The 15724-nt window shown below is 36.2% G+C and overlaps 1 protein-coding gene across 1 annotated transcript; it reads right to left on the bottom strand.

The window, feature by feature from the left end:
• Positions 1–9771: 9771 nt before the first annotated feature.
• Positions 9772–10173, bottom strand: LOC107849163. Its single transcript, XM_016693804.1, has one exon. The coding sequence runs from the start codon at positions 10171–10173 to the stop codon at positions 9772–9774; it is 402 nt and encodes a 133-aa protein (XP_016549290.1).
• Between the last annotated feature and the right edge of the window lie 5551 nt (positions 10174–15724).

Genomic DNA, 15724 nt, shown 5'->3' with positions numbered 1-15724 from the left:
GCCTTTTGGCCAAAAATTTAGGATCAGCTACGTACATTTCAAGATTTACCCTTGGGATGCCATTTTTTGCTAAAGCGCGATCGCGTGGGTCTAGCCGTAAGCACGACTATGCGACTGCAAATATCTTCCACGACCATGGTCGCTTGACTTTTGCTTAACTGCCGCGACTGCAGTAACTGAGGTCAGTTCCTGCTCTAGGTCTTCAACTGCACTGTCTTGCTCTTTTTTTGATCTTTTTAAGCATCAATCCACATCTTTCTATCCCCTCAACTATATGCCTACAAAGAGTGGATATTAGTGCATTTAATCACTATTATGTCTCATTTATTAATTTAAAACTAGGTATTGTGCACAAATAATATGTGTGAATAAGTGGTAAATAACCACTTATCAACACCCCCAACTTATGGCTATTGCTTATCCTCAAGCAACACTATCTCTTACTGTGAAACACAGTCGTCTATGCCCAAACTTTATGCCTTAAATATCACAATGACCTCAACTTTAGTCATCACCATAGGTAGCTCATTGCACATGTGCTAGTCTAGTTCACTTCACCCTTCATTATAAAATTACAATATCTAACGATGCATAAGACATTAAAGAGAAACCAATCAACAAGAACTAATACTCTAGAAGTGGCTTTTTTTTTACCACAACTAAGCTATACTCCATTTGCCTCATTGTTCGGGAGGTGACACAATCACCCACCTTAACTTATTCACATACCAACCTCATAAAGAAAGAGATTTCCATTCACTAAACTACCAAATATGTAACAAGGAATTTTAAGTGCAAAAACTCTCTCCCTCACAAAATAAATCTCTATGCAATATGTCATACCATAGTCTTGCCCCTATTTTCCATCATCACTACAAAGAAAGTAAATGGTCAAAGGTCACAAAGGTATTTCTAAGCTTGTAACATAGGATCAGGTTAGGATACGATATCATTTAGGAACGACTATTGAATTCGCCTTTTTGACTATGGTACACTCTTCTTTGTTTTGTCTCTTTTATCATGCCTACTTTTTCATTCCTTTGTTCACCCATTTCTTTCATGTTTTTTTCTTTCTACTTTTATGTAATTCATTTCTTTATTGGATCCTCTAGTTTACTATTTATTTGCTTACAGTGCTAAAGCACATTAGGCATTCACTTACAACTTTGTGGTCCCAAACTTACTTCCATCAATCTTTACCATTCCCAACTTAGGCTTTTAGACTCAAGTTGCATTTTTAAGTTCAACAAGGTTATGATTTAAAAGAGGGATAAAAATGATGGTTCACAGCTTGTAATGTAATTGCCAAAGAAAGGTCCAAAGGCTCAAAGTGGGTAGCTAGGGATTACATTCATCTTGGATAGGATTTTTAGGATAAAGTGGTTTCCAAATTCACAAAGATGGCCTAAGATCATTTCTCAAACTAAATACAATCAAAATTAGCTTTAAAAGACTAACGAGGCAAGTTCTAGATAACACAAGTATACAAGAGGTAAATGCAAAGAGCTCACCACACATGGCATGTGAAATTCATCAAGGGAGCTCAAATCTCCCTCCCGCTAGAGACAATTTTGGAGTATCTATTTTTATTCACAAGTTAAAATTTTACGAAGTCAAAAAAAGAGAAGAAGTTTTGTTACAAAATTGCTCACGTCTATGCCCTTGATTTTGTTTTGAAAAAATTTGGACAGAGGGTTTTTTTTATTTTACATTAGCACCACATACAATTTTCAAAACTATGACAATAACCAAAGCCTTAGCCTAACATTTTGGCTCAAAATAGGCAAACCACCCATATGGCTACTCAGACTTCGCCAATGGTGTATAATGTGATCCCAAGTCAACAATACTACGGGTACTCAGAATTTCCCTGCATCTATGGCTCAACACCTAATCACGACGCTTTACCCTTATGAATGTTGTCACTTAATCTATCATAGGGTAAAGCTAGTCATGTATTATCAAATCAATATAGAACTATAGTAAGAAGAAAAACTATAATTAAAAGAACATGATAATTCATAAAATGTGGGCACCATCAGAGTGCCCGAAAATGTAGTATTCCAAAAACAAAACAAAATAATATCCAAGGCGTCATCGCAAAAGAAAAACATAAAATAAAATATTGATGAACAAAACATCACAACAATACAATCCGGGGGCACTCCAACTAAAAATGAATGTAGTGTCCCCACTGCATGTGCAATAAAGCAAGAGTAAGAGGGGTCTCCCTAAATCTGCATCTAGAACTGCTCTCTCCCGCTGACTCTGCCCTATCACCACCAGCATCATTGGTAAACCAATCAGTAGGGGCCTCATCCTCACTATCCATCCTAGGTGAATGTGGTCTATTATTTGGTTTGAGCACCTTACATATTACCTATACCCCCTTCCATAGCTTCTTCAATAATTTATCTCTTTTCTTCTCTTTCTTCACCATCTTCACATTTGACTCCTTGAGGTCCTTGTATGATCCCACAAAGGCTGAGTAGGCTCTCCCCAATCCGACAATAGTGGCCCTCTATTTTTTCTTCTCCTCAAGGTATATGTCATAATCCAACTAAGTTGCATATGAGTGGAGAGCGGTGGATGGTTCTCCTGGTCCCTGAGGAAATCTAGATACTAACTCCCTAACCTCCTTCATCTGACCTGAGATATCATTAAGGGGGTTGGCTGATGAAGGTCTACAAGAATCTGTGTCCAGCTGGGCTGATTTGCTGGAGTCCATCTTTCTTTTCTTGCTCTGATCTAGGGCACCCTCACCCCTGAATTTGAGTAAGAAGATGTGGAGACCTGGGTGCACCCAAGTATCTGCAGCATACTCCTCTACTTTTTCCCTCTTGTAAAGCTCAGTGATAACGGAAGGGAAAAAAGATGTGTACCTCCATGATTTTTGAAATACCACCACTCCAAAAGAAAAATCTCTCCCACATTAAGAGAGGTGCCATATAAGATGCAAGCCACCATCCGAACACGTAAATTTTTGAGAATGTTCATATGGGTACATGACGATACTCGACTGCATATGATGTTCAGCCAAAGCCTGGCCTCTACTGTAAAGTCGTTCATCAAAATATCTCTCTTGGTGATGGACCAGGGAACTGCTTTTCCAGGACATAAAATATTTTCCATCCAGGTCCCTGGCTCATGTGCTCTTACTTGGAATTGCTCCATGTCTACATTTGGCAGCCCATATACCTCATTAATCTGCTCCACTTCAAAGTTCAGTTTCTTTTCCTGAATTTTCATCACTAGGTTTGTGAGAGAATCTATGGTAAGGTTTGTATAGAACTCATATTCCCAATGCTCGTTTGCATAGCAAGGTTTCGGGGCAAAGCACATCCACCGATAGCATTGAGTAGGGCATGGAATGCTGGGTTCTTCTCCTCCACTTTTTCAAGGCAGATACCCATTTCAGGGAGTAACTTAGTCCTGTGAAAATCTGCATAGTAGTGGTGTTGGCATTATATGGTCATGAACCTGGTTTCACCAAAATCTACCATTTTTCAATCGTAGAACCTATAAGCAATGCAACTCAGGACAACATCAACGTTATCATACCAAAAACATGCCAGATCAAGCAGATATACTCATGTGGCAGTGTAATAGAAAGTATTGGGGACGAAATGGTTGTGTAGAAATTTTGGTTTCCTGTAGAAATAACTCTCAGGTATGTCGATCTGGAGCAGCGACCGCGATTGCAGTTCCATGAATGCATTCATCAGGACCGCGATCATAGTACCAGAGACCATATTCAACAGATTCTTCTTTCTTGCCAAAACATAATTTTACACTAATTCTTTATTTCAACTAGGCATATCAACATTATAAGCAAAGAATTTAAGACTAGTATGTGTAATTATAGCCCCGAACTTGAAATAATTCAAATTGAACTCATTGGGGAATTAAATCAAACACATGATGTACACAATTATTTCAACCATTTAAAGATTAAATTTGGGTACTAAAGACTTCCCCATTAGTGTGTACACCAATTACAACTACTAATCACAACAATAATAAAAAAAAGCATGCATTTAATAATGAAAACATCATTTTAGTCCTTCCCTAAACTACAAGTTCTAAGCATATAATTATCTAAATCAAGGTAGTTGAGACAACTTACCAAGTTAGATGATGCAATTGGAATGAAATGACACTTGGATAACACAAATTTTGAAAGAAATTGAGAGAGAAGTATGGGAAAAAATGGAATTTAGATGGTCACTTAAGCTGATTTGACCGCAATTACGGTCCTAGTTCAACGATCGCGGTGGGACGGATCGTGTTTACAATAACTAAGACCAAACAACTAGGTCTCCTACATTTATTATTCAGTCTAAACTACCAATTTCACACGTTTCTTTGCCAAATTCAATCAAAATTCCCCTTAACACCAATATTTCTTGGATTATGCATGGAAAAGAAATATAAAAATCTACTCTACCATGCATTAATTAAAAATAATATGTTCCATTTTTGAAGTATGATGGGGTGCCTCCCATCGAGCACTTAGTTTATCGTTGTAGTACGATGCCTTCACCACTTCCTTTTGTACTTCTACTTAGAAGATTTGAATCTCTGTCCCAGATTTTATTCAATATGCAATGAGCGACAGAGGAATAGAAGATTCAGACCTTCCAAGATGAGGCTTGGAAGAAGTTATGAAATGGAAAGCAAGCTTCTATCTCACCATTTTAAAGATTTGAACATTTTATCCAACTTTACGTCAAATTTTTGATTTGGATCCTAAGGAAAAAATGAGCACATCAATAGGTCATTCCTTGTACATCAGAAGTTGAGTTCCTTGGCCATTGATGGGTGGGGTTCCATATGCTCCTTTAGAATGTCAAACTCCAAAATATAAGAATTGAACTCCTTTTTCCCGTGATCCATTATTTGTTCAGAGTGATGGATATTCATCGCATCCTCTATGCATAACATTTAAAAGTGGTTCGAATGAGGCCCAACCCCTAATTCCAAATTAACCTCCTCCGAAGCATCTTCACCTCAAAATGAGCTAGAGTCATCATAAGAAATTTGATTTGATTCTTCTTTTGACTCTAGTGTCATTTCCTTTAATCGGGCTTATTCTTCTTCATATGACTCGGTAGATTGGGAAGTTACCGATGATTCATCGCTACCAAGATCATCATCATAGCTTGGTTTCTCTTCTTGATGAACCTCCTCTTGGAGAATGGGCAAAGTAGTGGTGGTTTCATGGTTTTCTTCTTTGCATATTTCCTCTGTTTTGACACTTGTCCTTCTTAATGCCTCTTGATGCATGTGTTTAAGATTCTCCCCCGTTGTATCCAACCAATCCAAAATATCTAGTAGCCTTGGGTCAACGCTATTACACTCGGTATATTGCTTCTTCTTTATTTTCATCTTAGGACTTATCAAGCTCATAAGAAGACCTAGCAACCTGGTTAGCATAATAGGGAGGAGGGGCATTTGGACATTCATCCTAATGTCTTTCTTGATCACTACATAAAGAAAACTTATACACACCATAAGATAAAGATAGTGGGTCCATCTCTCTCTTGGAAGCATAGTTACAATCTCTCCTAAAGTATTGTCATCATAAATTGGACATGGGTCATCACGATAGGATTCTCAACTACCGATATTATACTTGTCGGAAGATGTCATAGAGAAAACTAAAATAAAATAGAAATCTACCTACAAAACAAAAATCACAAACAAATATATACAAGCCTTAGTTCAAGCAAGTAAGCTAAAATTCAAAACTAACTTAATATGCCAAATTGTTCCCCGACAATGGTGCCTTTTTTGATAATGCTCAACTTACATGTCAATTAAAGTGAAAGGCAGCTGTCATCAATATATTTACCTAACTTTGAAGTTGGGGTTGAATCCACGAGGAACAATGAGAGTGGTGATCAAATTAATTTTGAATAATTGATACAATTTAAATTTAAATCAATAGTACAAAAATATAAAAATGGGGGAGATATGTGTCTACACTAATATTTATTTTTGGGTATTTCTAGTAAAAATTTGGGGTTACGAATAATTAGAGTTTAAATAATTATGCACGGATCTTGGGATTATATGTTACTAAAGGAAGTGATATATGGATGCTAATGGTTAACTTCCTTATTAGTAGATCAAATGTGGGTAGGTTTGGTTATGAGTTTTAATGTTAGTCTTTCAACAAAACATCAACTGATAACCATAACCTCAATCTAGGCATCCCTATTTCTAGGATAATACTCATAGTATAGTCAACTTCGCAACCACCTTTATGTCTAAGATAGTGATAGATTAGCTAACTACACAAATAATTGTCTACCATTGCTTTGGTCTCCATATCCCTCTTTCAAGAATGATATGGATTCCTAAAATTTACCCAAAACACTTCTTTCGAAGATGGCCTTGAGCATTCAAGAGTTTGGAGCTTTCATCTATCAAACCCATGTGGGTATTTGAGGCTATCACCCACAAATCCCAACCAAGTTAGCATAGCAATGGTAAAATCCATCAACATGTACACCACAAAAAAGCTAACAGTAACAAACCATACACACTATTAGCCCCCATTCACACATAACCCCAAGAGGGGGATCTAGTTACCCATAAGATAAATAAGCATAGATATACCCAAAATCTACGTTGATATGACTTGTTGAAGATTAAGTGAATGTTACTTCAAACTTGGCACTTCCATAAATCAACAATAAAAGTGAGATAATCCTCCACTTAGAAAGTCTCCAATGTATTCTTTACCTAAAATTTATACAATATTTTCTTCTCCAAGAGTGAAGGCTATGAATTTAATAACTAAACCTAAATTTGGGGAAAATGGAATATCTCTTCAATGACTGAGGGTTTGATTCTTTTTGACAAAAATTTGGGATCAGCCACGTGCATTTTCAGATTTACCCTTGGGCTCTTATTTTTTGCTAAACTGCGATCGCACGGGTCTGGTTGTGACCGCAAATATCTTTCATAACTGTGGTTGCTTGACTGCCGCGATCACGGTCACCAATCCACAAATGCTATAACTAAGGCCAGTTCCTGGTCCAGGTTTTCAACTGCATTGTCTTATCCTTTTTTGAACATTTTAAGCTCCAATCATCATCTTTCTATCCCTCAACTCTATGCCTGCAAAGAGTAGGTATTAGTGCATTTAATCATAATTATGGCTTGTTTATTCATTCAAAACATGGTATTGTACACGAATATTGAGTGCGTAAAATCAGCACTCATCAATGATAAGGAGTAGCAACTTTATGCTTCACCCCATACTTATCAATCAAAGTACAGAAGATTCGATTACAAAAATGAGAGTTGCCTATACTAATAATTGCCCTTGGAGTCCCGAACCTTGTAAAGATGTCTTCTTAAAGAATAAAATGACACTATTGCCTTCGTTGTTTGTTAAAGCAATGGCTTCCACCCACTTTGAGACATAATCAACGGCTCCTAAGATATATTTATTACCATATGATTTCACAAAGGGACCCATGAAGTCAATCCCCGACACATCAAATAGTTCAACCTTGAGATTAGTCTTAAGAGGCATCTTATGCCTCCTTTAAACACCACCTTGCATTTGGCATTGAGGGTATTTTTTGACCAACTCCTAAGTACTCTGTAAAGGGTATGCCAATAGTATCCACTTTGAAGAACCTTAGCGGCCATTTGGATCACACCATGATGACCACCGAATGGAAAAGAGTGATAAGCCTCAAGAATATCTCTTATTTCTGCCTCCATGAAACATCGATGGATCACACTATCCACACACTCCCTAAACAAGAATGGTTCATCCCAAAAATACTTTTTCATATCAAATAGGAACCGCTTCTTTGATAATGATTAAAGCTTATCGGGAAGCACACCACTCATAATATAGTTAGCATAATCCATATACCACGGTACAACGCTTCTCAAAAGAGACATGACTAGCTCATCCGGGAAAGCATCATCAATATAAATCTCATCAACTTTTCATGATTGGATTTAAGGCGGGAAAGGTGGTCGGCTACTTGATTTTCACACCCTTTTCAATGTTTCAAAATCAAACTCTTAGAAAAGCGATATCCACCTTATCAACCGAGGTTTTGCCTCTTTCTTGGCCATGAGATATCTAAGAGAAGCATGGTCCGTGTGCACAACCACTTTTGTGCCTAACAAATAAGCCCAAAACTTCTCAAAAGCATACACCACTGGTAACAACTCTTGATCCTTAAACGTATAATTATGTTCAGCATCATTCAACGTCTTGCTTGTATACTAAATCAAGTGGAACAATTTCTCTTTTCTTTGGCCCAATAGCACATCTAGAATAATACCACTTGCATCACACATTAATTCAAAGGGAAATGACTAATCCGGGACTACTATGATAGGAGCCGACAGAGGGAGTTCCCTGAGACAAATAAAAGCCTTTACACAATCATCATCAAATTTGAATTTTTCCTCCTTTTCAAGAAGCTTGCAAAAAGGATGAGCGATCATCAAGAAATCCTTATTAAAATATAGATAGAACCCGACATGACCAAGAAAACTTCTAACGCCCTTCACGGAGATCGATGGGGGGTAACTTAGCAATCACCTTAACTTTCCCTTAATCCAATTGAATGCCCTTTCCTATAATTTTGTCGCCTAGAACAATGACTTCCTTAACCATGAAGTGACATTTTCCCAATTCAAAACAAGATTAGCCCGCACACATCTTTACTTAAGTGAGCAAGGCAATAATTAAATGAATCTCCAACCATAAAGAAGTCATACATAAAAACCTCTATTGTATCCTATACCATATCCACAAAAATGGACAACATGCATCGTTAGAATATAGTCGGTGCATTGCATAACCCAAAGGGCATACGCTTGAAAGCAAATGTTCCATATGAACAAGTGAAGGTGGTCTTTTCTTGGTCTTCTGAGGTAATGCAAATTTGATTGTACCTCGAGTAACCATCAAGGAAGCAATACCAACCTTGATCGGCTAGTTTATGTAACATTTGATCCATAAAGGTCATGGGGAAGTTGTCTTTCTCGGACTACGAGTTTAATTTACGGTAGTCCATACACACTCTCCAACCCATGATCGGACGCATAGGTAAAAGATCATTATTATCATTTGGGACAACTATCATGCCTCTTTTCCTGAGAACACATTAGACCATACTCACCCACATATTATTGGAAATTGGGTAGATAACTCCAGCATCATGCCACTTAATGGTTTCTTTCTTGACCACCTCTGGCATTGGTTGATTGGGTTTCCTTTGTTGTTCTAAACTAGGAACATGATCAAGATTTAACTTGATTTTATGAGAACAAATTCAAGGCGGAATGACTATAATATCTGCGATAGTCCACCCGATAGCACAAATGAAATTTTTCACAATTGATTTCAAGGCATCTACTTTACAAGGTTCAATATTACCCGCTACAATGATTGGAAATACATTATCCTCAACCAAGATAACATATTAGAGATGGGATGGTAATAACTTAAGTTCGAGTTAAGGTGGTTTAATATAGAGGCTTGGCGGGTTGACTCACACAATTTTTCAAATCAAGATCCAATTTGACCGGGTTCTTGGTGTAAGATCCAAGACACGTCAATGAGCTACCGCCTTATCATATTCTTCAACCACGTCACTCCCAAGGTTCCATAATACACCCACCAATAGGTCATCCATAAGTTTCTCTTTTGGTGTTGGTAACTTTATCATCTATCATATTAATTACCAACACCACTTGCAAGTCTATCGGTTGCTTTATGGACTTTCACACATTGAAGGATACTTCTTTATTGTTCACCCAAAATTTTATCTCATAACATTCCACATCCACTAAAGCCTTTACGGTAGCCAAGAATGGTCTACCAAGAATGATTGGGACCTCATGATCAATGTCACAATCAAGAATAATGAAGTTTTCCAGAAAGATAATCTGGTCAACTTTTACCAAAACATCATACAACACACCAATGGGCTTTTTGATTGAACAATCGTCCATTAGAAGCCTCATAATGGTAGGCTTAGGAGCACCCAAGCCTAACTTTTGAAACACGGCTAATGGCATCAAATTAATACTTGACCCAAGATCACATAATGCTTTTCCAAATTTGTACACCCTAATAGTACAAGGAATAGTAAATGCACCCGGGTCTTCTTTATTCACCACCATTGTACTAGACATTATAACACTACAATTATGGGTTACGTAAATTTTTTCAAAGTGCATGACTCGTTTTTTTGAAAATAAGTCCTTCATAAATTTAGCATACCTATGCATTTCCTATAAGGAAGAAAGGAATATTCACCGATAAATTGCTAAATTTTGCAAGAAACTTCCTGAACTTAGTATCAGCATCCTTCTTCTTGAGCCTTTGTGGGAATGGGAGAGGAATTTTGATTTATGGAAATGGAACAATTGGAGATTCATCCAGTTTTGGAGTATCATCATCAATCACCTCAGGAACTTTCTCACTTTCAACATTTTCATCAACTGCCTTCGACCATTCAACATTTTTCTCATTAGGCTTTGCATCGTCACTATCTGGTTCTTCTATCCACTTTCTTTTTTGCATTGGATTTTTATTTATTTCCCTTTTTATTAGAGTCTTCACCAAGATTAATAATATCCTTACAAAAAGTTTGACCACTCCTAGTGACAATAGCCATGATGTGAGAATCAATTTTAAGATTGACAACCATGTCACTAGGGAATCCACCCTTTGGTCTTACATTAAGTTGTGCCCAGATTTGGCCTAATTAAGTTTAAAGTTGCTTGATAGAGGACGAGTGAGATATCTATAATTGGCTGACTTGTGAGAAGTCACCTTTCATCTCCCTCCCCATCTTGTTGGTCGCCTCAACACCCATTAAAACCTGAGCAAGGACATCTTCATTATTGAGCTTATCCAGGTCAATGGAACTTAACTCTTTACCCTTTTATCAATCATGTGGAGGAACATACCGACCATAATATTTCTCCTTATCCCTCAAATCCTAATCTCTATCACAATCTCTATTATGCCAATCTCTATCATGATCCCTTTCCTTCCAACTTGATTCCCACTCTGTCTTTGATACGTAGGGTGGAAACCCCCAATTGGTTTGACAAGAAGCGAATTTCTTAATCAAGGGAATCTGTTTCCTCATCATCATAAGCTCTAGCACTTTTAGAGAAAATGATGTTAACCATATTAGGAGGATCTCCCATTACATGTTTGGTGAGAAGATTAAGTTGCGTCATCACTTTATCCATATTTGCATCTTTTTCTTCATTTTTTTTGTTCTTGGCGCATAAAAATGCAGAGGGAGCCCCCACAACCACGTCGGTATCTCTTGTATGCCACTCTCTACTTTTATTGATCACTTGATCTAATAAAGTTGATGCAACACTATATGATTGTTTGACAAGAGAATCCCCGACCGCATTATCGGCTACCGTCTTATTCAATTGATCCAATGCCTTATAGAAAATTTAAAAAAGCATTTTATCTAGAACCTCATGATTTAGGCATTGCATTAACTTGTTGTAGAATCATTGCCAAGCCTCAGATAATGATTTGCAATTAAGTTGGCAAAATTTGGTGATTTCATCTCTTAGTTGCAACATCCGAGGAGAAGGAAGGTCTCTTTTAATGAATACCTCCATGAGCCCAACCCATAAATAGATAGAACCCACGGGAAAAGACCGCAACCATAAGACCGCTTCTCCCATTAAAGAGAATAAGAAAAGACACAACCGGCTTGACTCTTGAGATATGTGGGGAATCTCAAATATAGAACACACCTTAATAAAAATTTTTAAGTGTAGATTAGCATCCTCATGTGATTGGCTTCCAGATAACCCCTTCATTTAAAGCAAATGAATTATCACGCTAGTAATATGGAATACTATATTTCCTTTTGTTGGTGCAATATGAATAGCACTAGCTCAGCCTGCATTACTTAGCTTACCCTCGTTCTCAAGATGCCCATCAATTATCTCGGTATTACTACTGCGTTGAATCATCGTATCGTGTATACTATTATACGTACTTGAGAAGGAACAAAAACACCAAATAATGTAAAAAAATACCACGACTAACCCAACGTTACTAAAAATAATACAAGAGTGAAAACTATGTTTCACTCTCTAACAACGGTGCCATTTTTGAAAATGCCCAACTTACAAGTTAATTTAAGTGTAAGACGATTGTCGTCAATATATTTACGCAACTTTTAAGTCGGGGTTGAATCCTTGAGGAACAATGTGAGTGGAAATCAAGTTAGCTTGAAATAATGAAAAATTGATAAATTCAAACCTAGAATACAAGTATGTAAAAATTTGAGGTTTGAAAAATATCACAACTAATATTTATTTTTGGGCTTCTAAACAACTAATTTCAGACTAAGAATAATTAGAGTATAATCAAATAGGCATAGATCCTGGGATTATACTTTCCTAGGGGCAAGTTGTGCATGGTAACATAATGATTCGGTGCAAATTCTAATTGTTAATGATGTGGTAGATTAGGTTTAAAGTTCTTGAGGCTAGTTCTTAGATGTCACTCATTGACTCTTTCAAGTACCTAACGAGTGTGTTAATTAAAGACACCTAATGCCTCAATTAGGCACCCCTATTTCTTGGATGGTACCCAAGAATAGTCAACCTCATAATTACCCTTGTGTCTAAGATAGTCAAAATTACAAACAAAGCCTAATAATTATTTACTATTTCCTTCGTTTCCACATCCCTGTTTCAAGGATGATGAGGGTTCCTAAAGTTCACCCAAACCGCTCTTTCAAGAATGGCTTGAGCTTTCAAGAGTTTGGGATTTTCACCCATAAAACCTATTTGGGTATTTGGGGCTTTCAACCACAAATCCCAACCAATTTAATCAATCAATAGCAGAACCCATCATCAACAAACTAGAATCTACATAAATACGTTACAACCCACACACAATTGCACCCTAATCAAGCATAACCTCAAGAGGTAGATCTAGCACATCATAAGGATAATGAAAATAAATATACCAAGATGTCCATCAAAGTTATTCATCACAAAAATAAGAAAAAGGACATACCATACTTTAGACTCAAAAGATCTTCAATAGACAAAACCATAACTGCACTTTTGAGTTTCTCTAATTAATTCTTGCCTCAAATTTGTATAAATTCAAGCTCCAAGCTCTAAAGAAAACAAACCCTAAACTAAGATAATTTGAAGATGAAAGATAGGGAAAGATAATGAATGGTCATGAGCTACAAAACCCCTATATTAGCCCCAATTCCACATTTGGCAAATATTACAAAAATGTCACCTTACTCTTGGTCTCTTTAAGTAAATTACAATTTTGCCCTTACAGCTTTTTCACTCAACTGCGATCGCTATTTCTTGACCGGGTCCGTGACTCACATGATTGCAGTAGTCATATCGCAATTTCCCTTAAGCTGACTTATTGACTGGATGCGATCGCGAACCTCAGGCCTCGATCGCGGTAACTGAGGGTCATTTTCTGGGCCTGCAGTTCAGCTTTTATTCTTTTTTGCTCATATTTCTTCTCTTTTTTTTACTTAAATGACTTGATCATTTTTTTTCAACTTTTCCTACACAAATGAGCATTAAGTAAGAGATTAACATAAAATCAATGGAAAAGCATGATGGATTAGGCTTAAAGGGTGCTAGAAAATTATCAAATTGATAACTTATAATTTTTCCTCTTGTATCAAAATAGAGAAAGCATGTGCCATGGAAGGTAGATGGATCATCGTGAATATACTACCCTGAACCACTATATAACCCTTGTAAGTCCCATTAAGAATTGAATAAGGCATATATCATTTTCAGCTTAATGTGTTCCATCCATTGCTCCATAAGTACATAAGCTTCTACACTAAAACTTATCATTTAAATTATTAAGTTCCTCCCATATTTTCTTCATCCTAGTATAATAGGTAGCAACATCCAACACTTCTTGAGTTAAGTCATTGATTTTTTTTTTAAATTTGATATAATTTTGCACCAATAGTTTGATTGTAAAGATCTTTGAGCTCTCTTCACAATGTAATTGAATTATTCACATAATCTATACTATCTGTAATTTCCTTAGTAAGAAAATTTAAGATCCATGATATTAGCATGTCATCTCATATTTGCCAATATTACTATTGGGGAAAATCTACAACAGGTTTTCACACAGTCACCATTGATGAAACCTAATATGTTTTTCACTAAAAGAGATAGCATAATGCCTTTCCACCATGAACTATATCCTATTTCATAAAATTGAGTAGGAGCAAGGGTTAATCCTGGCTATCAGAGGGATGCACATAGAGCGAGTCACTCATATCAACACTCGTGGTTGAAGCAAAAGAACTCAAAGTATTAGCCATTAAAGTAGTGAAATTTGAGGTAATTTCCATTGTAGAGAAACAACAGAGGATTAGAAAACCAAATTATCATGAATTAAGGGAAAACAAAGAATTATGAACAAGTCAAAGAGTTTAACTCAAAAAATTTGTAGCTAAAGGAAACGAAGAAGGAGTAACTTGGATCCGATACCATATTAAGAGAAATCCAAGGTAGAGTATCCTGCATACTTAGGAGCAATCAAGCAACAATGGTAGAAGTTGTGCATTGGAAAAACTACAGAAAGTGGAAAACAGAAACTGCTTTCATTGAAATGAATTGCTTGACTCAATAATATCTCCAAAGTGTGCATATATACTTGTCAGTATCATGACAGCTGGCTATAGTTGGATTCTAACAATCTTATAACAAACTCAACAGAAATTACCCGACTATACTAACACTGAACTAGCTGACTTGCATTATTGAACTGTAGCAAACAAAAATAAATAAATACTATCAACTGACTAAACTAAGTAATTTCAATATTCTTTGACAAACATCTGTCACAAAGTTTCATTCGTTTAATATATGCATTATAATTTTTTTCAAAATTTAATGTTACAACTAGTACATGATATAAATTTAGGAGAAGATAAGAGTTAAAATTCTGAGAGACTGTGCATGTGCAATCAAATATCTCCATCAATATATATATTGATGGTTACACTATTCATGGCCACATTAAGGTAATCATTTCTTGTACAAAAATATTCTAATATTTTGTTGTTAGGAATTGTTTTCACATAACGCAAAAAAAAACTATTAATTTGTTATGAACTAATTCTCTAATTAGAAATTACTAACAATGTATATTCCAATAATTTTTTCCTGACAACTTAGAAACAATCTTTTGAACAAGACATTGGAACCAAAGCTATGGGAATTTGGGCAATCATAAATGATAAGAATGGAAGAAAGAAAAGTAGGAATGAAAAAAAGTAATGTTTTTGAAGATGTTTCTGAAATTGGAGTGCACAGACCCTGAATACAAGAATAGTGGGTTACTCACTTGTTCTACTGACATTTATAGCTTTGGAGTTGTAATGCTGCAAGTCCTATCTGGTACAAAAATTTCCCACATTGATGAAGAAGACAGACATATATTGTTAACAAAGTTAAAATGCAATAGGCTTCTCTTAGTGCATAGGGCATTAATGTTTTTGTAGATGGTCAAAAGTGAAAATATTGATTTTAATGTTTATTCTTTCCTAATTTTATCTTAATCAAGAATGAGTGTACTCTGAGTCTCTTCCATCATTTGCACGTTAGTAATCTAAGCTTAGTACTCTGCCTGTGTCCGAATTTATATCAAAGCATTAGAAATGTGTGG

The sequence above is a fragment of the Capsicum annuum genome, chromosome 12 (genome assembly GCF_002878395.1).
Source record: "Capsicum annuum cultivar UCD-10X-F1 chromosome 12, UCD10Xv1.1, whole genome shotgun sequence".
In the NCBI taxonomy this organism is placed as follows: Eukaryota; Viridiplantae; Streptophyta; class Magnoliopsida; order Solanales; family Solanaceae; genus Capsicum; species Capsicum annuum.
Note: the sequence above shows the minus strand (reverse complement) of the source record. Positions and strands in the feature narration are given on the sequence as shown.

Excerpts from the sequence above, each read along its gene's own strand:
- LOC107849163 (XM_016693804.1), bottom strand. The coding sequence starts at position 10,173 with ATGGTGGTGAATAAAGAAGACCCGGGTGCATTTACTATTCCTTGTACT.